The 23,655-nt window shown below is 35.8% G+C and overlaps 1 protein-coding gene across 9 annotated transcripts in view; it reads left to right on the top strand.

The window, feature by feature from the left end:
* TASP1 (taspase 1) overlaps nucleotides 1-21,758 on the top strand; it is a 105,523-nt gene extending 83,765 nt beyond the window's left edge. For 5 of the 9 annotated variants that reach the window (XM_042813779.1, XM_042813833.1, XM_042813796.1 and 2 more), the window contains 4 exons: nucleotides 5,531-5,641; nucleotides 9,116-9,189; nucleotides 10,344-10,402; nucleotides 20,258-21,758. In XM_042813779.1, the coding sequence (XP_042669713.1) occupies nucleotides 5,531-5,641; nucleotides 9,116-9,189; nucleotides 10,344-10,402; nucleotides 20,258-20,306 (293 nt within the window). In that variant the 3' untranslated portion in view covers nucleotides 20,307-21,758. Of the gene's footprint in view, nucleotides 1-5,530; nucleotides 5,642-9,115; nucleotides 9,190-10,343; nucleotides 10,403-17,905; nucleotides 17,979-20,257 lie in introns of all 9 variants that reach the window. The other 4 variants (XM_042813804.1, XM_042813825.1, XM_042813788.1 and 1 more) reach the window with 2 other exon arrangements.
* The last annotated feature ends 1,897 nt before the right edge of the window (nucleotides 21,759-23,655 follow it).

Genomic DNA, 23,655 nt, shown 5'->3' with positions numbered 1-23,655 from the left:
TCAAGATGTGTGGCATGATTCAGAATTACTTACCGTTCCTAAACAATAAAATGAGGTGAAACAATGTACTAGCCTGCTTGCTAATGGCATGGATTCTTTCCTTGATAGTCTTTTCTAAAGCCCTATTTTGTGGCATTGTCAAGATTTATCCAGAATTATGATGGACCAAGGCCAAAAAAAATTAATAGCTCTAACAAAGCAGAGCCGGAATGTTTTGTCAGAAGTTAGAACGTGTGTTACTTGTATTGGAGGGAGGAACAGCTGATTTTGGCAGTTGTCATCAGATTGGTGCTTCCTGTTTACAGAACTCTTCAAATCTCCACAGAGTCCTGGGAATCCTTCCAGCTAGGGAATGCCTGGCTTAAACAGTGAGTGCTGTTTAAACAGCAGGTGATGAACAAATTAATGGCAGATGTGCTTGTCTTATCCTTTCTCAGGGCCAACTTGCTATGAATGATGCTCAATTGATGGTTAGAACAGTGGTGGGAGAAATTAAATTTCAGCTGCTTCTAAGTTGAGTGGGCTTGATGTCTTCTGTAGGAGAATGCTAAAGCCGTAGAAGAATGGTGCTCTGTAAACAGAAATATCTTCCATACAGAAGAACAGAGGATTTTGTTACTCATCATTCCTTTCAAATATGGCCAAGTTTGTGGAATGTAGACTTAGAGTAAATGTTTGTGTCATCTCACTGGCGGGAAATCTAGCCTTTTAGCAATGGCAGCGTTTTGAATTCTACTTTAAAGTTTCTTATAAGGTTTTGGAAAGTAATGAGCTAAAATACATGGATGGACCCTGATATTTGTTCTTCCTTTAGAAGAAAAGTCCTAATCTATTCTTGTACTTATAAGCAGTACTTCAGTTCTCAGATGAACAGTGTCTACAGGAAGGTTATAACACCATGATGACACTGAAACTTTCCCTTTTAGAAGTCTTGTGCCAAACGCCTCCCTTGGGAGAAGGAGCTTGGACAGTTAGGAATCAGAGAGCATAGATTTCCCAATTACGAGTTTAGCTGACAGGCTGAAAAATGTTTGTGCTTAAACTGTTGCTAGAGTGGCAGCGACTGTTGTTACAGTGTTGTTATTGCTTTGTACTGAGATGCTGCATCACTCTAAGCATTGTAGTATCCTCCTGAAAGCAGAAGCAGCATGCTATGGAAGCATTAATATTCCTTCTGTCTGTGATACGGAGAAAGTTTAGAGAAAAGAATGAAGTGATCCCGAAGTTTCATGTAGCATATTTCATCCACTGCAAGGTTAAGATTTCAAGTTTGTGTGTGAAGGCAGACATGCAATTGAGCTCTGCTCAATGCTTATCTATGCAATAAAACCCTCTAAAAAAACTACCACTATGTGTTTGTGTTGCACTCAGCTTTGTCTAGATCCTGTCTGTGCTTCTTACTAAGAGCGCTGGGCTTTTTTTGGATAGCAGTATCCCCTTATATTTAACTTCTTGAAATCTTGCTTGTAAAGTTTGAAGTAGGGATGCTTTCCCTTGCAGCTTCATTAAAAATTTTAAACTGAAGTTTTAAATTCTTATTATCATAAAATATAAAATCTACGGTTTCAGACAGCTTGTGCTTGAATATTTCACAAATGACACTGCATTAAAGTAAAAGCTGGCTTAGTTTAGTGCTCATGTATTCCTCTAATCTTTATTTAAGTTGTTAGCTTGATACATAGTGTGATACATAGCGGAAGCACAGATGAGGGGCAGTGATGTAGGTGAAATATGGACCTAAGAAAATCTGAATTTCACTCATGTTGTGAAAGATGCACAAGAAGATACAGAACTGTTTAGTTGGAGGATGCTACAGCACTTAATTGGTTCCACCACTCCGCGTTCAATGTTCACAGTAAAGTTCTGAAGACTTTGAACGCTAATGTAAACAGGGAAGCTGGTCATGGTTTCTGTGCTATAGAAGACTATGAATAGCAGACATCTGATGAACAACTGGTTAGTCCTTCAGCTGGATAACTGTAAAGAAAACACTTCTTTTACTTCTAAATATCAGATCTGTGCTAGACTGCGTCTGTCTAGTAGCTTCAAATCAGGAAGCAGCACCAGGTCAGAAATGATTAGCACGTGTTGGTCATATCCTAAAAATACATTTGTATGGTTTGGACTAAGTGCTCTTCAGTTTGGAAGGTGCTTATGTGTAAAATTTCTTTGCATTGCTTCAGCCCAGTTCTGAGGCTGAAACTGGGTCTTGGTGTTCAGCTATGGTTGCTCTTCCAGAATGTGATGGAATCAGTGAGCTGCTGTGAAGATATTTGCTTCTTTTTAAGGGACTGTTATTGCAGATTGATAACATACAAAATATATAACTAAAAACATGGAAAGCACCATGTGTCAGTAATAACAGAATAGTTGAGTTTCAAAGGAGCTCTGATCTATAAAACATAATTTTGTGATTCAAGGGGGTGAGAATTAAAATATATTTTTATTCGGTTGGTTTTTACTACCCCTTTTCTCAGTGTGACCAGTAAGAGCTTGCATTATTTTCTAATGCCCTGCTACAAGTTTTGCTTTGGATTTTTCTTGCCAAAATCTTCAGTGTTACACCAGTATAAATGAAAATGGAACAGTGAATTTCATTTGCACTGATACTGCCCATGTTTTTGTAGCTTTGTGATTAGCAAGCTATGAGATCAATCATTGCAATTAAAAATATTTTTGAGTAGTAGGCGTATTTTGTTTTCACTGATTTTTTTAAATTGTTTAGCAAGATCTGTCATTCTTAAGAGTACAGAGAGAGAAAAACTCATGTAGAAACACAGAAGTCAGATCACTTTTCCCTTCTAATGTGACACAGTGATGGCTTTCACATACATGAAAGTTGCTCAGTTTCAGCTTTCACCTTTCTATTTAGAAACAATTTTTTTTTTTTTTAATACATACATACATACATACATATATATATGAAAAATGCCATTATCAACATCATTGTTGTTAATATTATTATTATTTTACAAAAGTCTGCTCTATTCATCCTGTTTCTTGAAGGCTCGGCCATAATAAAATCATTTTTAGAAGTGAATTAATGACATATGTTCATAATGTTTGAATTCACAGTGTTTTGAGAATACTCAAATTATTTCCTGTGTACACTGCATTAATTGTATTTAGAAGTGAAGTATAATACTGTATTTCTACCATTATTTTCAGAAGCTTGCTAATGGATGTACATCTTTCATTAATATATTTGAACCCCTCTTTTTAAAAAAAATTGCTTTAATTGGAAAATAAAGTACATTCTGTTTTAAAGAATGTACAACTCAGCATGTATTTGGTTTGGCTTAGATCTGATTTTAAGGGAGGAGAAGCAGTCTCTCTGAATTTACTGTTGTGTAGAACGCTGTGATGCTATTACTGTAGGCAACTGTTTTTTGCTGTCACTAGTTAGAGGTTGATGGGCCACAACTTAGCTAGTGCAGGAACGGAGACCTTCCTTGTTGCTGTTGCTTTGCTCTGAGGTGGTTCAGCTGAAATTGCTGGTGAAAGCAGCTGGAATGGGTGAGGGAGCAGCCGTGGGATTTGCTTCCACCTGTATGAGAGAGAGAATGCATCCCATCATCCTTGCTCTGTCTGCACGGTACAAACTTGCTTTTTGGAAATATGTGACCAGGATCTATTTCGGCTGCAGTGCAAGTGCTTGGTTAATTTTGCAGCTCTACACATTTTAAGTCATGCATAAATAATGCCATTGTTTTCCTATTTAAAACAATAGGAATCTCATTTCATATTACTAACCAGAAAAAGAATGCTTAGACTTGATTCAGCTAACTTCAAAACTTTTTCCAGCTTCTGATAGAATATTTTTATATCTTATGTCTTCAATTAACAGCAGAAAAGCCACTTGAAAAAGTAGACATTTCTGCTAATATTTATAAAGCAGTAAGAAAGATTGTGTGTAGCAGTTGGATTGTATCTCTCTACAGAGTACTTTGAATTGGGAAAAAATGAATAAATTATGAAAGTAACCCAAGTTTGCTTGATTTTTTTCACATGTGGCCATCTTTATATTAATTATAGAACAAAAAGAAATAGAAGTTGAGGCATGATTTTTTTTTTTCTGCTTGACAATCCATTTCTTGTTATTATAACTCCCTTAGTCCAAGAACAAATGGGTTTGCACACAAATGTAACTTCCAATTTTTATTTATTCGGTGTAGCTTTTTTTCCCTTTCTGATCACTGATACATTGTGCCATGAGTCATTTACTTTTGAAGAACTGTGTTTTTTCACATTCTATTTAAAAAATGTTACAAAGCAGAATTCCTAAGTGTTAGTATCTGATTTCAGGTACTGTAATTTGAGTCTGGAATGATGCCAGAAAAGGCAATGAAAATGTGATGTATGAACCATACATATTGGTACTCTCTGGTACTTGGAGTCTTAGAAAACAACTTCTGGTTGTTGTTGTGTAGCCAGCTTCCATGATGTATCTTCAAAGTCATGAAGCTTTGTTTGTGCCTTTGTCTGTTAGGCGTGGGGGGTCTTGAAGGTTCACATGCAGTATCCTTGATTTCAGTACACAGAATACGATTTCCTGTCAGTAATACATTTCTAAAGATTATAAATGGATAATGTCACTGAGAATTAAAATCTAAAGAGGATAGGTGCATCTGAAACTAGAGAAATGGAGCAAGTTTGGGAGATATTCTTTAGAATTAATGGAAGATTTCTATAGCCCAACAGTTGAACTTAAGTTTCTAAGATGTGCCTCCGACTGTTCTGAATCCTACATGAAAAGGTAAATTATTTGCTTTTGAACTGCCTGTGCTAAAGTGAAAAATTGTGATCTACATTAGATTGGTTTGCCAGAAAGAGAACCTTGGTACAGTTTCACTGATGTCAGGTTTGGAAGGGGGGCTTCAGTGAACTCACTGGGTCTTACAGAGCAGCCTGAGGTTGGAGTGTCTCATGGCACAGCCTGGCCATCTTTTGCACTTTCCTCTCGTGTGAGAGATATTTGATCTGACATTAATGTTAATGTGCTGAGAATTTGTGACTTGCCCTAGAATCCAGACTGAATTCTAGATTTCAAGTTTGGGATGTTCAGATTTGCAATGTCTGCAGAAAAATGTAGCAGCAACAGAAAAAGTTCATGGCATATAATTTTTCTGTAATTCAAAGTTCTGCATTGTTTCCATCTACAGATAAGAGAGAGTGTAAAGCTGCTCAGAAAGTGGTGAGCAAAGTTAATCGCTACTTAAGTTTCAGATATTCTTTCTTGCATGAATCTGGTGTTTTCTATTCTGCTTTGAATTAAATAAAGAATATTCAGGCTTTCACTCTAAGGCTGCCATGGGATCTTTGGCATTTATGTAATGCATAGGTTTTTTTGAACCATTAAACCTATGTAGAAAGTTACTCATTAAAAAAAATGAAGTTTTTGTAAAGGCAGCGGTTGGCCTCGACCATCTTTTCAATCGTTAGGGATAAGATTAAATAAACTGATTAAACAATTAACTAATGAAAGAAACTAATCCTACTGCAAATAATTATTGATCACAATTTTGTCCAGGTTCACCTTTCCTTGCCAGTGAAGATGGTGTACTTGGAGGTGTGATAGTTCTTCGGTCTTGCAGGTGTTCAGCAGAACCTGAATTATCACAGGAGAAGCCAACTTTACTAGGTAATATTTCCTTACTTATTGTTGCTTGAGGTTTGGTGCTAAATCAAGGTAAACGATTAAACAAAACTGTTGTTGAATGTTTGCTGTTGTTTAGAAGCCACAGGAATAAAAATGCATACAAATTGTTTGAGATTGTAAAACCTTAGGAAGTAAAATAATAATATATGCCTTGTTTGTCCTCGAAAATTGTGGAGAAGAGCACTCTGTCTGATCTGTTAATATAGTTGAATCCCTCTAAGACCATGGCATAGAAATAATGGTTGCTTGAGGTGGCAGGATATGCTCTGCAAACAATCTTATTTTCAGCTAGGGATAATGCATATGCTCATTTATTGCTTCCCAGTGGCTCAGTGTCAAACAGGTGATCTAAAGTTTTATTTTTTCTTCCTCTTTTCAGAATGAAACATGAATATGCAGAGAATAGATTTAAAATTCAGAAGGAAAATAGTTTTATAGCTAGAAATTGTTTTTGTTATGCCTAGGAAAATCTCTTCAGATAAGCTGCAGTTCTGTTTGCTTACACACATAACAAGACTACTTCTTTGTATTGTGATGAGCAGAAAACTGCTTTGCCTCCATCAATAGCTGACTGGTTAAAAAAGCTCTGAGCCTTTCAGCCCTATACATCCCTGAAAACAAAAGATACTTACCCATCACACCGCTTTACAGCGGAACAAGTGTACTGTAGGAAACAGGTAGTTTTCCTTAGTAGAGAAATAGCTAGGAAACTGACCTCTGTTAGACTACTAGCAGAGGTGGGTGGAAATATGGCCCAGAAGCAGTAAAGTCCATGAATTATTTTGGCATGCCACTCATGCCATGTGCTTTCCTGTGGTGCTCCCCAGATGTGGGCATCTATGTCCAGCCGTACCATGTGTTTATGTATTTGGTCATGTGAGCATTTAATTATGTACACAACCAGGATGAAACCTTTTTCCTTTAGTTCAATCCTCTTCTCTTGTTTCCTCAATTGCTTCCTGAATAGCTGTCACAACCATTACAGCTTTGAGGTAGCTGTCGTATCTTTTAGGATCTGATATGACAAATTTGATCACCTAATTTGACTTTGTGTATTAAGGCTTGTCTTAGCATCTCATCTGGTAATTCTTGAACCGCATAATTTCTTTTTAATTGATAGGATACTCTAGAGAGACACCTCTGTTTTAATTCATTACTACTTTTATCCCACTGAAACTCTGCAGCGCAGCCATATACTCTAGTATGTAATCTTGCTCAAGACAGCAAGTAGTGTTCATGATTCTCAATCCAGCAATCAACGTTGATTTGCACTTTATGTGTTTAATAAACACGACTTCCATAAGAGTTTCAGGTACATTTGTTTGGCTTTTGCAAAAACCCAGAGATTTGCAAGATGAATCTTTACTTTTCACTTAATACTGCTCGGATAGTGGTGGTGAACAGCAAAGGGACTTTTGAAATCTTGAATGGGAAAAGAATTAGGAAATAGATTTTGTATGTTAAATTTTTTGGAGTTATTACTTAAACAGCTTGTCTTTTTGAAAAAGTAGACTGTTAAGTAGTTCTGCTATTGTCTTGCAATTATTGGAAAGAAAAGATGGTCTCATGCTGACTCTTGAATCAGGACATGGGGTTGCTAAACATGCAGAGAATGTTGCAAGTTTGATTTACAGTTTTCAAATTTAAGAATGACATGATTATGCCGTTATTAATCTAGTGGAAAGAATCCCACCACATAAACTCTACATTTAAAAAGGAGTTTGGAAAATGACAATGCAAGCCTAATTAAACAAGAACAAATAAAATCAGCCTTTAATTTCTTACGCTTGGAAGTGAAAGTAATATTTTCTATTTAATGTTTGACTTTGATGTAAGAAAAGATGTTCCTATTAAGGAAGACAGAATATTTTCCCTCAAATTTTATAAGGAAAATCCCCATACGTTGTAAATTAAAACTGTTGATTTTTTTTTTTCATTTTCTTTCCACTGAAAGAAAAATCTCATAGTACAGCTTATATATAGGTATTTTTTGGTGTGCAGAAATTTCTGCCTTTTAATGTATAATTAAATGTATAATTTATATATATATATAACATATATATGTATATGTATGTTACATATTATATATACATATTATATTATATATACATATTATATATACATATAATAATGTACAGTAATTAAATTAATGTACTGCTTACGTTGTTTTAATTGCAGATAAGTTGTGTAATACTTAAGAACTTGGTGTACAAAGTAACGAAGTCATCTGTTTCCATTGCATGAATTTTTTTTTTTCCTATTTTTTAAACTATTGAAATAAATTTCAAGAAAGAAATTTATTAAATAGTCGAAAATGATTGAAATGTTCTCAGAGAATTAAGTATGTAATGTAGGATCTTACTGCAATGCAATTGCTTTTAATAAATAGCTAGTCATGTTGCAGGCTAGTGTCTGGTACCTTTGGTGAACAATGCAGAAGGAAAACAAATCTTTAAAATGTAGAAGAGTGTGTCTAGAGTTACTAAAGACAAAGAAATACTTTGAGGGCAGTTGGCCTGAAATGTTGCTTAGCTTCTCAAAATTAAAAGGTGAATTTAATTTTGTCTGCAAAAAATAAATGCTTTCATTGACAGTTGAATCTTCAGGGTGTTAGGGAAGAATTGACCGTGTGAAACACAGTTACATTGCACTGAATACATGTGACTGAAAATTTTTGGGTAAACTTCGGTAATATCAGTTGTGAATCTATTACAGGGAAGCAAGTAACATACCTAAATGAAGTTCATTTTTCTTTTGTCATGATATCTACAGCATGATGTCTGTCAGAATCTGCAAGTCTACTGGCATTGTCAGAAATTTAATGTTCTACTAATTGTTAATTACTATGCAAGGAAAAATGTCTCAAAGGATGAGCATGGTCAGCATGCTATGACCTTCATCAATCATACTAAAGGAATGTGAGGAATATTAAGGAATTACGTTTTGAACAATATCTAAGTACACTTTTTAGGTTACACAAGTCCTATAATAAAATACGTGAAAATAGCTTTTCAAAGCATCTTACTTAATTTTTGTAAGGCTTCTTTATAAAGCTCCAGTCGATGAGACCTAAACATGTGAATAATGTGCTTTCCATTGGAATTTTTGAGGGTATGTGTGCATGTATATGTCAGAGAATTAAAGATTGCTATAAAGGGTTGTTTAAAAGACTGGTAAATGAGGCCACTTTCAAAGATCAGAAAAATAATTTCTGGATTAACATGCATTAACAGTACATGTTGCCAGTGCTCAGTTTTCTAAATCATTATCACTACAAACACAGAATTGTTGGTCTTCAACATTGTGTTCTAAATGAGCAGTGAGCATGCAGTTGATGCTATATACAGCTGGTGCTGGAGGTCAGGGTGATCAGACTTGGTCTTGTTTCGGAAGATTCTGTCATGTTAAATTACAGCTTGTGAGCTTTTTTGTGACACTTTGCATTTTTCATTGTAGTGGAATTTCTGTGGAGCCATACAACAGAGAGCATGTGTGTAGGATACATGTCTGCACAGGATGGCAAAGCTAAGGTAAGACTTGAAGAACAGATTGTAATACAGTAAGAATGAGTGCAGAAGTTAAGGAGAATCTATATAGGAAATATGTTTTTAAAAAAAATTGTCTTGAAGAGAAGGAAAAAGTAATGGGTGCAGAAGAAATTCAGTGTATCTATGGCTGGAGCATTGTGATTCCCTTTTTTAATTACAGCAATTAACAATGATGTATGTATTATGTCAGTTTATATTTGAATAATTTTATCTGTCTGATTTGGTTATACTTATTGGATAGTACAGCATTTTTTTGTGGGCATGTCATTCTCCAAATACAGGAATTGAACCGCTAAGAACATAGGGAGAGGATACTAAAAAGAGGCTTTGAGCTAGTTCCTATAACTATTTCCCCTTTTTTTTTTTTTTTTTTTTTGAATGAAAATTGAAACTGAGTTTAGCTGTTGAAACTGGAAAAATCATAAACATCAAACAGTAGAGATTAACCAAGGAGGATAGGAGCAAAGTCTTCTTTGGAATACAGCACTGAATGGAGAAAAAAGGCAGGTACTACCATGTACCAATTAGAATATGTAAGAGAGATGTTTGGACAATGAGAATCATCGTGGGGGAAGCTGCAAATGGAGACATAATCATTTCCATAGTCATCTATAACGTATGACAATTTAAAGCTGAGAGTGGACAATCAGAACCAGTTAAAGGAAGTGACAAAAGTGGGGAAAGAGCCAGGGTAAAAGATGGCTCAGTGTTAAAGTAACGGCAGAGTTTGTGTATTTTCTGCAATACTTACATGTATTTAAATAGGAGATGACTGCCACGACTTTGATACCAGCAGATAAGAGTAAGAAAGGCTTCCAGATTTCTGAAGTGAGAATTTGAAGAAGGGTTAATTTTAAAGCCTGGAAGAGAGAAGAATTTGAGGTCCTCGATTTTGTTGGCTCTCTCCAGATGTAGGTACTTCTTGTGTCACTAGGGAGCAAAGTTTGGTCATTGGCAGTAAAGGAGAGAGGACTCTGAAACTCAAATCTTTCTCTGTTTTTGTTTGGCTTTTTGGGGGGCTAGGGGATGCTGTGTTTCATTTGAGATATAACTTTAATGGAGAATGTGAGTGAAATAATAATTACAGTAATAGAAAAAAATGTACAAAAAATTGACATCATAATTTTACACACCAGAAATGGTGTAACTGCTGGCTGGAGCATTGGGAACAGATGTCTGACTTGAGGAGTGAAAGGTAATTTCTTTTTTTTTTAATGTAAGAATGCCCCAGAAGGAGAATGAAGGTAAAAAGCTGGTAAAGGAAGTGTTGGTAGAGGTGTTAGTGAAGTATTCTCTTTCATTACGTATGTCAAGTTATTTCTAGTTGAATATAGTGTGTTCTCACTTATTCTCTTAATATTGGTTTTACATTTTATTGGAAAAGAATCCAAACTCAAAGACTGAACTAGACTGAACTAAGTAAAACTAATGCAAGCTGAGCTGTGGATGTTTTAGTATTCGGTAGTAAATTTAAAAGTTGTTATATTGTGTTCACAGTGGAAGAAGGAGAATTTCTAGAATGCACAGTGTTAGATTATCACAGTGTGCATACCTGCTTCTGGCTTACACTGGAAGGCTCAAAAGCTGCTTCTAAGGAAATGTTATTATTTCTTCCTGGTAGTGTCATTCTTATTAATTAATAAATGCTAAATGTGAAATCTATCTGGTAATGAGTACTAGCATGACAGTACCATGCCCAGAGATGTTTTCCTACTCACAGTTGCAACATTTGACATCTGGTGCACATTGTTTTCATACTGCTGGTAAATTCTCCAGCTGGTAATCTTGATTGTGCTGACAGACACAGCTGCTCCTCTTGGTTCACTTTTAAATTATGCTTTTGACCTTCATTGAAGAGTTAATCCCCCTCCCTTTCTTCCTCCTTTGAGTCTGTGGCCACAAATGCTTTCCAGAGAAAAACCACAAATGCTTTTGCTGCTGACTTCTATTGATCAAAAAAGTCTTCTGTCATAAAAGCTGGAATTTTTGTTCTGCTACAACTAGGGCTAAGTTATAGATGGAAAACTGAGTTTGAAATAGAACACAATGTAATGTAAGTTAAAGAAATATATATATAATCTTTTTTCTCTAATAGAGTAACTGCTTTGGTACAGTTAATGTTGAGTGCTTGCTGTGGAAAAAAAATAATGGTATAAAAATAGAAGTGTAAGATACCACTTGCTTGTGAGTACCATAGCAAAATCATCAGACAGCAGTTTGCACAGAAACATGTTGCTTTCCTATTTTTCTATGGAGGTAAGGAACTCCAGCTTTCGTTTCTTTCATCAGTCAAGTACTCAAGTTTTATTCTGCATCCACTGTTAAGAATTAGGATCATAATTATGTAAAGGGATACACACTAAACAAGAGAGGTCCTCTTTTTGTCTGGGTGTGTTTCTTTGCTGTATTGGAGACTAATGCACTGTAACTAGCAGCTGGTTGTTATGAATCCAGTGCTAAGATTGTGGAGATATCAGGAGCTTTTGTTGCAAGGCAGACTCACTCTGACCAGCTAAATACCAGCTCACCTACAGAATCTAGTGTGCTCAAGAGATGGAAACATACTCAACCAACTAACTACCAGTAATGCCTTAAAAGCAAAGTGAGAAAGGAAAGTAGAATCAGAGACTGAAAACCATATACCGTAACCTGATGGTGCTTCTGGCTTCTAGCATTGTGAGCTCTCCAAGTACTGATCAGTAGTCAGCCTTGCAACAAGGCTGTGTTTCTTTTTGATTAGGCATGACACAGCTGGCCAGTCATCTGCAGATAAGACTGCACGTGTGCTTTCTAGCCAGTCTGAATGCAAAATATGGCTGGGCCTGCAAGAGCTGTAGAACAGTTTTGCACTCTGACTAGTAACTGATTTAAAGCATACTTTCTGGAAATATGTCCAGTGGGTTGGTTGGTTGGTTTGTTTTTGGAAAACCAGTTGCCTGAAAAAATCAGTTTTCTGTTGAGCGTTGTTTTAAAGTGTTGGTTGAAAGTTCTCGTTCTTTAAAAATAGCGTGGAGGCTTCCCAGATGAACTAAGTTCACACTTTTTTTGCTAATGCAGTCAACTCTGATTGTGTGTCCTATTACTTGTTTTTGGCTCTCTCTCAGTGCTGAAAGTGGATATAAAATGGATAACACTGAACATCTTCACTACTTGCCTAGTGGATATCTCACTTTCTTCAGGTTCTTGTGCCCTTGGGTCCTTACATCATTGCCAGAAGTAACTGCTTGAAGCATTTATCGTTGTATTCTTTATTTTTTGCCATCTCTTTTGACACTAGCAGTTTAATGATTACTTGGTGCCAGTGTTCACAGACTGGATGTGGAAGGAAACAAATGTTTTATCTGAACAACTGTAACTTTTTAAAGACGCTTCTTGGTACTGACCTGTACTGCCTCTTGCTACAGCTTTATCCCAGCTGGAACCTGGAACCCTCAGCTGTGGTGAACTTAAGGGACAGTTGTAGCAGTTGCCCTCCCCAGTCTTTCTTTGTGAAGCAGTACTGTGGCACATCACTTCAGTGTTAGTCCTGTTCACTAGGAACACGACTGGACCTCCTGAGGTCTCCTGAAGCAAGTTCTTTCACTGACGTTTGTGTCACATAATCTGACACTCTACTATTTCTAGCCATTTAATGGGACTGTTGAATGTTTTAGGCCACTGTGGAACTTTCTGGCCGTAGCCATGAGAAAAGATAAAAAATAATAGTCTGTGGGTTTCCTCTGCACTTACCTAGCTCCTTTTGTAGCGGTAACTGCTGCATCAGCAAAAGTTATCTTCTAGATTGAAGGCCTGAAAGTTTGAACATTGTTATGACTTGGAGAGGTAGATGTATTCCTTTCTGTTTTTGTGGCGCTGATCGTGAATTACTTGATATAAATTTGAGATCTTTTATAATCTGTTAACTCTTTTACCCAAACTTTCTTCTCTTTCTGAGACTCTAGTCTTCAAAATAACCTTACAGATATTTTTTATGAATCTGCAATAGATCCAAGCAGATCATTGTGCCAACTAAAAAGGTTGCCCAAGCTCTTTAAAGATACTGTAGCAGCTTTGCATGAAGGGCTTTGAGACCTTTTGCCATGTAATGAGGAGAAATAGACTACTCCTTGAATTCACAGTACTGTGATATGAGATGTACATGCAGAACCGAAGGAAAGGAGATTTGTGGATAGATTACAAGTTGATGGACTTCTGAGTTGCAGTCTCTGTATCTTCTTGTTCTTTGTCTGCTAAGCTCAACTGAGGATGGTGCAAAGAAAAAGAGGTTCCTCAATCTCAGATAACAGTGTAAATGCACGCCTGCAATGTAAGTGCACGTATAAACTATCTCTTGAAATTTTCAAATAGAGAAACTATCTCTTGAAATCTTCTGTTTGGTGGCAGGCAATCTTCATTTGATTTTTTCACTGTGTATTTTTGCATAATCAAGCAGAAGTCCTTTTAGTTCTGACAGGGTCTTCAGAGTATTTGCTTGCTTGGAGCTCACCACATTTTGTGTGCAAAAAGTAAAAGGTGTCAGGATGTACCAGAGAACTTAAGTTTTTCTGGACCTCCCCAAGTTTTTGTATTATCTTAGTTATTTAGAATAGCTGATGGTGAATGATATTTTTACTTGTAAACAGGACTTCCTTGCTATGTTTTCAATAGTGTTTTAAGGATGAGTGCCTTCACTGAGTGAAAAATCTAATCTTAATACCAACAATGGGCAGTTTTGGTCCTGTGTTATCTATATTTGAAGTAATTTGTCAGCTTAGTATGGTTCTTAGTAGATATGCACAGGTCACATATTAAAATGTATAGATGCTGTTTACTCTTGCTATTATTACAAATTCTGCAATAATTTTGAGGTATCATTGTAATTCAGCTATATAAGTTTTATTTTTTCTAAAAGCCAGATGACCTAGACAACTAATTTCTAAAAATCTGGATGTGATGCTTAATGTAATCCAGATTCATTTGCCAGTGTAAATCTTTGGCACATATGCAGTTCATGAATTAATAAATTGTATAATGCAGGTTTTCATACTGCAAGATTATATATGCCATTCTTTCAGTTTTCTAGTAAACCAAATTCAAGTTGCTTTGCCAGATGAGGGGAACAGTAGTGAGGAGTATCATGCTGTCTTTGAAAACATCCATCAGCAACAGCTCCTGTATTCACCAAATGTTGTGGTTGTAATATGTAAAAGAAATTTTATGTTTGACAGCTAATTTCATGTTTCAATATGAAGAAACAAATGGACAGGGAGATCATTTCCAATTCACTCTTCCTGTTGAGGTTACGTGTTATAATCAGATTTGCTCAACTTCGTTAACTCTGTAAAGTTTAGCAAAATTATTTTCCTCTATGTTTAAAGTCATACATATGACAAACACTGATTGTAGTGACTGTTGTGAGTTTTCTGATAATGAGCATCTGTATTTTATTCTGCGAGTAAAAGGTTTGAGAGCCCTTTTTGTGGAGGAAGGCAGCCAGCCAGTGCTCACTGGGTGAAGAAACACATACTGGAAGAATCCAAATTCTAATTTGAAAATTAGTGGAAAAAATTAACAAGCCTGGTTAGTTAACAGAAATACTAATTCAAAAAGTTTAGTCATTCATTTCAGACTACAGACTTCATGAGAGAGGAAATGTATATGTCACTGTTACACTTTTTTTTTTTCCCCTTAATCTTCACTCTTGTCTGGAGACAGGGGAATCATTCAGAGGTTCTTACTTGAAAATAACTTTTCACATACAGCAGGACATCCAGTTCTCTCACAAAAATAAGATATTTATACTTGCTGGAAAAAACCTTCAGTGCTGAGATACCAATTAAAATATTGGGCATGTAGACCATCATGGAAATTATGGGCTTTGAGATGGGAAGATAAGTTCAATGTTTTTGGTTGAGTTCTTTCATGAAGCCAAAAGTTCTGGAACTTTCTTTGTATTTGACTGTCATATCTTAGGATGGAGCAGAGTAGATGATTTTATATATTTAGGTATGCAAATATAAATATAACAAGCTGACTTAGCACCTGCAGTTCACATCAGTAAAAATCCCATTTTAAACCATATGGCACTATTTTAGAATATCTCTACAATAGCCAGGAGTGGTGAACTGATTAGACCACTAGTTGGTACATAGCTTCAGATAAAATACTTGTATGAATCATATGAAGAGGTTAAAATGCTTTGGTTTTCAACTTTCTGAACTGCCGTTGTTTTCTAAGGCATTATAGTATGAAGTTTATAGATGCACAAATTGTGTGAAATAATACATTTGATCCATGGGATGAATTTGAGCTAGGAAATCTGTTAGCTTCCAAAACAATCTGTGTGCAGACCTATGAGTGATTCTGAGATTCTAAACAGTCTATGGATTTGGTATTCCTTTTGTTTAAGGAGTAAAGTGATTGAAAGTGATTTAATTAAGTATTTAAATTTCTCTGAAAGTAATGCCTCCTATGTATTTTCATGGAAACTATGATGGATAGAGCTCAGTAGTACTACTTAATAGAGCAAATGCTCAGCTACAAGATGCTATTTTTCAACACAGACTCTATGAGCTCTGCATTTTTTCTAGCTATGAACAAGAGCCTGCGTTCTGCTCTTGTAAAGATATGCACCAGCAGAGGTGATCCTTCACTTCTGTGTCACCACTGCTGAAATGCACCACCTCACTGTGCTCACATTCACTGTTTGCTGTCCGTAAACATTCAGCAAGCATTGAAGAATGCCAGTGGGTGCCATTTTTTCTGCATGGAGGAATTCAGTTCCACGCCTTTGCTTCATACGTGCTTCCATGTCAGGCACCATTCTGTCTCACTGCCCCTCTGCTGCCATCCTTGCACAGTAACAGGATATTGGTGGGAAGGTTCAGCTTCTACTGCCGTCTCACCAACATCCACCTCTGACGCTGTGGGCCATCATAATTAAATACGAGGCATTACTTTTGGACCAGCCCTTATACATGACCTCCTCAGTCTCTGTTTCATTATATTTCATCTCAATAGTGTAATGAACGGAAAAAGTTTATTTTATAAATTATTCCATCCAAAGCACATCCCGAGCATGTAATAAGAAAACTAAACACATGAAGTACTCCCTTGACTTGCTTAAGAGCTGAATGTGCTGCCATCTGGTAGTTGTACTCTGTTCTCTTGGCAGCATTTGATTGCCTTCAGTTTTCTCATGCAGAGTTGTCTGTCTTTTGGCTTATGTATTATATTAATTCTACACTGTATGTATGCTTTTAATGGAAAAAAAAAAAAAAAAAAGAAGCTGTTGTAACAAACTAATGTGAATAAAAGGAGAAAACTAGGTCTTTAACCACTGAAGGAGAGAAATTTTTGATATTAGTTGGCCTTGAATATGTTTCAGACACTTTATTTGAGAGACATGAAGTAAAGTAATTCTTGGCATAACTTGTAGTATTTTTTAAAAATTATACAAAATATATGTAACTTAAAAAATTGATCAAATGTTCTTGATGAAAAGATGAAATCATATATTGTCCCTGTAGCAGTTAACACTTATTCCAAGGCAGGATGACTGATTAGTTTTGGACTTACTGGGCAATGGGAAGCTTTCCAGCCTGCATCAAAAGGAACTGAGAGACAGTAACTTTCAGCAGGCAGTGTCTGTAGAAGCAGGGCTGAGGGATTTAGTTGCTCCACCATTTTATTTTAGTTAGATGGAAAAGAGGGACTAATTTTTTTATTTAGTTTTATTTAGTTTTTTGATGGCAAGTCCACACACGCCAAGAATCGGTATCTGATGGCTTCCTAGTTTGGTTGAGCTGTATAGGTGGGGGGGAAAAAATCAAGTACTTAATCTAGCATTTGTCTTCTCTGCTTCTACAAGGCCCTCACTAACCTCGCTTTTTTCCCTGGAGACACAAATCAAAACACTTTCTCAGGGACAGTAAAATTTCTGTTTATGGAGCCAAAGATCTGGATAGCCTTGTCATTCTTGACCTACCTTTCCTCAACATGCTCCTTTTTCCTCAAGGAGAGGCTTCCTTGAAGCTCGATGGAGGATTCGTTCTGAAAAAAAATTCTTCTTTTCTTATTTTTGTTCAATTTTCTCCAGATGTGGGCTCATTCAGATTGTAAAGCTGATGTATTAATCAAATTCAACCAAAAGCTTTCCAATGTTTCTCTTTTTTGTTTCTCTGTTGTTGTATTTTAAAATATATTCTTATATTTTCAGTCTTAGTCTAATACATTGTGCAATCTGGTCTTAATGTAAAATATGATGTTGGGGGTATTGAAATATAACAAACATTACAAATAAGTTCTGTGGTTGCATTTTAAATGTCTTCAGTGTTCTTTGAAGTTTATTTTTATTTACTCAAGTTCATTCTTATGGCTAGGAACAAAGGAGATATAATTGTAAGAATGCACTTGGAAGTTAATCTGAATTTGTCTTGACATGTTAATTTTATCCTTTGATACTACTTATTAATTAACAAATTTTAAATACTGTCATCTCCTATCTGGACTTTGCACTACGTACGACAGACAATAGTGAAAGTAAAAAGTCAGTGTAAAACAGTGTCTGTGTTTGCTTGGTCATACAAAGTATGCAAATAAAAAGGTTCAGTTAAAGGCTTTAAGAAAGACTTTGTTATGTGGCTTGGATGTTTCTGTAAATGGAAGTGTACATGTGCTACTATATGGTGCTGGACTTTTTGTTTTTATCTCTTTATAGATGATAACTCATTTTTCCTTCTACACGAAATATGTTTTTGTATAGGAAACATGCTTTGGACATCTATTTAAATGTAGGTACTTGATAATGCACTGATAGACATTAAATATCTGTTTTTCCTCTCTTGGATTTTTTTCCTTTCCTTGCTCAAGATCTTACTGAGATATTATGCATATCTAACTTCAAAAAATTACTAGGCGTTTAACTTTGGCTTGTGGGTTAAGTCAAGCCCGAGCAAAAAATGAATTAATAATACTAGAATCGTAGAATATCCCGAGTTGGAAGAGACCCATAAGGATCATCGAGTCCAACCATTTTGGTGAAAAAGCTAATTTACACAAAGTAAGATCTGTTGTAGTTATAATGGAAAAAATTAATTATAAGATTGGTGATAATCCCACTAGTGCTAATATTTCTTCTGTTTTGGTAGTGTTTTCTTGTTATGCCTCTTGACCCCATCTTTGTGCCTCTGCGCTTTTTGTTGCTCCGATGCTGTGTTCTGCTAATAATTCTGATAGATCACTGTGTAAGCAATCTCACTTACAAATGATGCTTGATTTTGTCTGGACCACAGGTTTGCTTTGATTGCGGAATCTCGCTGAACAATCCGTGGCATTTGTCTGCTGAGGAAAGATGGCTGTGGTGCCCCTGGAATAATGTTGTTTTTACACTTTCATCCTATCCCACGTTTCATTTAGAAATGTTCATAGGCCTGGAAAAATGTCTTCAGTCCTTTGGCCTTAAGAATCAAAAATACCCTTCTTTTATTTGTCTTTCTTTATCTCTCTCTCTGTTTTTTGTTTTGTTTTGTTTTAACTTATGAGAAAATATCTTAAAAATTATAAAGTTGCCAATTACCTTTAAGAGAAGCTAAGGGATTTGAAAAGATCTTTTTTTTTTCTTGAAATAGTAAATAAATACCAAAATTTTTCCGAAAGGAGGAAGATGTTCATATATCAAGCACAAAGGCCACAGCTCAATGTTTAGCAGTAAAATGAAAACCTTTAAATATTTTTAATTGAATATCATTCTGTAATTTAACTGAAAACGTGACCACCTACGAGCAGAAACCAGGATACCCTTATCAAGAAGGGAATTGAAAGAAGTTGTATCTAAGAGGCGAAACCTCTCTGGGGTGCAATGGATTGTGGTTACAGTATCAAATATCTTTCTGTTCAGTTGATGCAAGTTACACTTGTGGGACTTTTAACATCACAGAATCATAAAATGGTTTGGGTTGGAAGTGGGTTCTTGAAGGACATTTCCTCCAACTCCCTTACAGCCCATTGCCTTGTTGCTTGTTATACATTTTTCACCACTTAAACCATTTAAATGGAATAATGTACATACAAAAACGTAAATATGTTTGACTGTGCTTAGAGAAAGCTGTAATTTCTCACAGCAGTAACTTTGCTGTTGTGAGCTTTGTATCATAGCAGGAATCATTCTTCCTAATTTATTAATTGCTTAAGCATCAAGTTGTTGGAGCATCACCTGATGAAATGCATAACTTGTGCTCCTGCTTCAGTGAGAGGGGTGGCTGCAGCATAGCTTGAGCTGGTGACACCATTTGCCTCAAACCCAGATAAATGCCATTTTCAGCCCTACTGCATTTTAGAGTTTCATAAGGCTCTTTTTTATGTTTTACCAGAACCCATTCAGCAGCTCTGAAACTTGGAAGCAACAAAGTTTGTAGAAACATGCTTCTGAGTCTTTTCGCTGCCTTGGTTAAACATTGATTTAGCCTTGGCCTATATTAAAACAACCAATATATCTGAAAATGTCTCTGCTTAGCTCAAAATTAACAGTGCATATGAAAACATAAGCAAGTTTTCTCCCTGGAAAATGCAGAAGTGTTTTGACAGAAACACAATTGGTTTTGGGGCACTCTTTTATATATATTTTCATCATTGCAGTTGCCATGTACTGTGAAGTATGAGTTCATCTCTGACAAATATTTTTTTTCTAGAATTTCTCTAAAGCATACTTTTGTATTCAGTGCTGATTTTCTTTGCATCTTCCTCAGGAATGGGCTAATAAACATGGAATTTCAGTTATTTTTCTTTTGTTTTGATGCAGAATAATTCTTTCTTCTATTTTCGGTGAACTGAGTCATTCAGTTTACTTTTTCTACACATCTGTCATGGTCATTCTCTTCATGTGTTAAACGCTAAGACAAACAAAATGCAAAAGAATCCAAATTGTTTACAGCTTTTCTAGTTTCTTTGTCATTTGTCCTTTGGACTGCAGTCATTGAACAGGTGAATTGTTCAATTCTTGCAAGCTTGTTCTGTGTCCTGCATAATTTTGTGTCTCATCATACTTGGTAACACTTTCTTGACTTTTCCACAGACTCACATTTCAAGACTTCCTCCTGGAGCGGTGGCAGGACAGTCCGTAGCAATAGAAGGAGGAGTTTGCCGACTGGAGAGCCCAGAAAGCTGAACAGCTGATTCCTCACTTCATTGCAAAGAATGTGAATGACGTTTTCTACAATAAGTTTTTTTTGTATGTCTTAACAAATGTTGGAAATTCTACCCTTGCTTTATACACCATATTGCCACCATGTGCTCCATAACTTGAGACAAGTGCTGCTGTAGTTTATGTTCTCACTCTGTGAATGGGAGTGTGTGCATGTTCACTTTTTCCCTGATAAAATAGGACCTCTTCCCAGTTGTACAAAGATTATATATGATTAGCGATTACGTTCTCATTGTTTTATGTTTGAGAAATATCTGAAAGTTAAAACAAAATAATAATTTAAATATGTGGTCACAATTGTCATTCATGTTCTAAATTTAAAAGGAACAGGCCTTTGAAGTGGATGTATAAGTATGCAAAAACGATTATGGTTTCAAAGTTTCTCAGTGGTTTAAGGAAATCCAGTGGTGGTTTAAACATGGATTGCTTTTTTTCCTCCCCAATAAGGAGGAATTTTTTTTGTCAAAGAATGGTTTCAGTGAAACAAACTAGAGCAAAATTAAGGCTAGAATTGTTCTAAATAATCTTATAAGTCATATCTCTGTTTCCAAACTAAGATGTTAATAGCTTCAAGCTGTATCTATTACAAAATGCTATATGAAGATAATGTATCGTAATAATGCAGTCTTTATGTATAATGGAATATTACAATGTAAATAAGAAAACAAAGTTTATGGAAAGATTCAATATTATTCTTTGCTTCTGTTTTAAATCTATTTTTAAGAGAGGTACAGAAATGAGCATATTACTGGATGCAAAGTGCAATGTGTATTGAATGGATGCTGGGAATTCTGATACTAGCTTTCTTACAGATAAAGCAACTTCCTAAAGTCCAGCCACAGCATGGGTATTTATGTAACTGTGTGTAATATATATGTACTGTGCATAAATTTACTGTAATTTTTTACACCTTCAACAAAACTGCAGTATGAAACAGTGTAAAGCTTGTCTGCCTTGTGAAGCGTTGGCAGCTGAACTGTCTTTTGTCACCAGTTCTGATATGTTAGCCAGATCGCCCGTGTCCTAAAAGTGACTTCTCACATACAATCTTCCACTCAGTACTTCTTTCTTTACAGCACTGGCAGCAATAGAAGACTTTTGTAATTAATTCATTGTCATGATAAGTATGCCAAAGAAAAATTAAATTAGTTCATCTTTTTCCCTGGTGGATATTTGATAATTCTGTTTTCAGAAATAGTGGATGAATAGGTATTCAGACTGTATTTGCTTAATTGGGCATTGTACTATCCTCTTTTGTAATGTTGTGCCTGCCTATAACAGACCTACTCGACTGCTGATTAAATGGTTGCATTGATTGTAGTACCAATGTTTCATGGATAAAAATCTTAATACATTATTTTAGTAGCCTGAATTCATTTTCACTCTTATGTTAAATAATACACTGAGATATGTTCTTATTTGTCTGTTTTGTTTTTCTTTTTAATCATGACATCAGTGTAATCCTATAGTTCAAGATATTTCTATGAATTCTTGTAGATGATATGAAACAAGCTTTTCAGGTTGAGAAACCAAAAAATGGAATGCATCTGTCTAAAGTAGTTTGTGCTAAGATGTCCATCTGCATCCTTGGAGGTACAGCCAGAGTCTGGTCTGATAGAGTGAAAGAGTGTAGTGGTTTACACAAGTTAAGGTTTGGCAGTGCAGAATACAGCACTTCAGAAATGTTCTAACAATGAAGTTTAGTTGTCAGAGCCATTGAAATTTCTCTAATGTATAACATTAAGTGATTGTGTGGGTGCTGCACTGTATAATGTGTGAAGAACAGTTATAATTCTTGTGAGTTTGTGTACCCATATTTGAAAATGGCATATTTTTTGCAGAAGTTAAAGTGATGGAGATAACCATTCAAGTGCTTTTCAGTATTGCCTTTGTAGAAACATTGGCATAAATTCACTTCTATGTAACAAGGAATGCAGAAGGGCTTGTGCAATGTGTAAATTGATAAGTTGTTTCTTCCACTTACTTGCTTAATGTCTTGTTATGGAGACCTGGATACCAATTTATGATCTTTTTCCCATGTACTATCTCAGAATTTTATTTCTGTGTGTATTCGTACATATGCATATGTAGGTATATATATATGTGTATATATATCTATAATCATAACTCAAAAATCAGTGTGCTTAGCTTTTCTTTTGCTTTCATTTCTATGTAATATTCCAATCAATTACTTCCTAAGCAACTTTTATGGAAAAAAGCCAGGCTTCTTTGTGGAATTATGCAGGTGTTATTGCTTGAACTTGAGCTGTGTCTTTTTTCATTGTCCAACTTTTCCTTCTGTCAGACTACAGGAAAAAGATATTTTTGTCCTGAGAATCACAAGAAAGGTACAGAGCACAGACCAGGTACAGAGCTGACTTTATACCTTTGATACTCATGAGAAGAAAACTATCTTAGGACATTTGCATTTCTGTATCAGTAATCATGAAGACTGGCAGGAGCACAGCTTCCTATCATCCTACTCCCACTTCAGCCAATGAGAGCTCTTAAGCTACCTTAATTGTGGGTCTAATTCTGCTTCCAGGTCTATTTTGTACTTCAAAAGGGCATAATGAAAAGTAAGTGGTGAGGATAGACACTTAGCAATGAAGTGATCTGTAAACTCTTGTACGTGACAAGTAACCATTGCCACTGGCACAAACAGATACAGTCCAAGAGGAAATTACACAGTTGGTGGCAGTAGCTGTCTAAAATTATAAAGGAAGGATAACCAGATGAAAAACATATAAATACAAACAATTTGAATACTCTTGATTTTGTACTCAAACACACAATTACATGTCCTTGGTTATTTTGTAGCAGACAAGTTGGTGCCAGAGTAGTCACTAATCTGTTATAATAAATTTTACTTCTAAAAGCTTGTAATAGCCTCTCACAGTAAAGTGTAGTAGTGATTTGAATTCCACTTTGTGTATTCTGTAGGTACGAAGAGTGTGTTTCTCTGCTTACGAACTGATCTCTAGAAAGGGTGTGAGATGAAAGTGATTTGACTGGCAAGGAAGTGGGAGCCCAGTTCACTGAAATTGTAAAGGCTGATATGGGAGATGCTGTGGATGAAGAAGGAGGAAGCGAGGACAGTTAAAAAATATCAAGGGTATTAACAAGGCTGTGGTAACCGCTGTTGTTAACTAAAATGTAAGTTAATAGCAGAGTCTGGATAAGGAGTCCGAAACCACTCGTTATTATGGTATTAGAAGTGGAATAGGTGCAGCCACCATAGTTTCTAATGGCCCTATAGATAGCACAAC

This window comes from Centrocercus urophasianus, unplaced genomic scaffold, assembly GCF_019232065.1.
Source record: "Centrocercus urophasianus isolate 14NV4802_14NV808 unplaced genomic scaffold, USGS_Curo_1.0 seq_10, whole genome shotgun sequence".
Classification (NCBI taxonomy): domain Eukaryota; kingdom Metazoa; phylum Chordata; class Aves; order Galliformes; family Phasianidae; genus Centrocercus; species Centrocercus urophasianus.
Note: the sequence above shows the minus strand (reverse complement) of the source record. Positions and strands in the feature narration are given on the sequence as shown.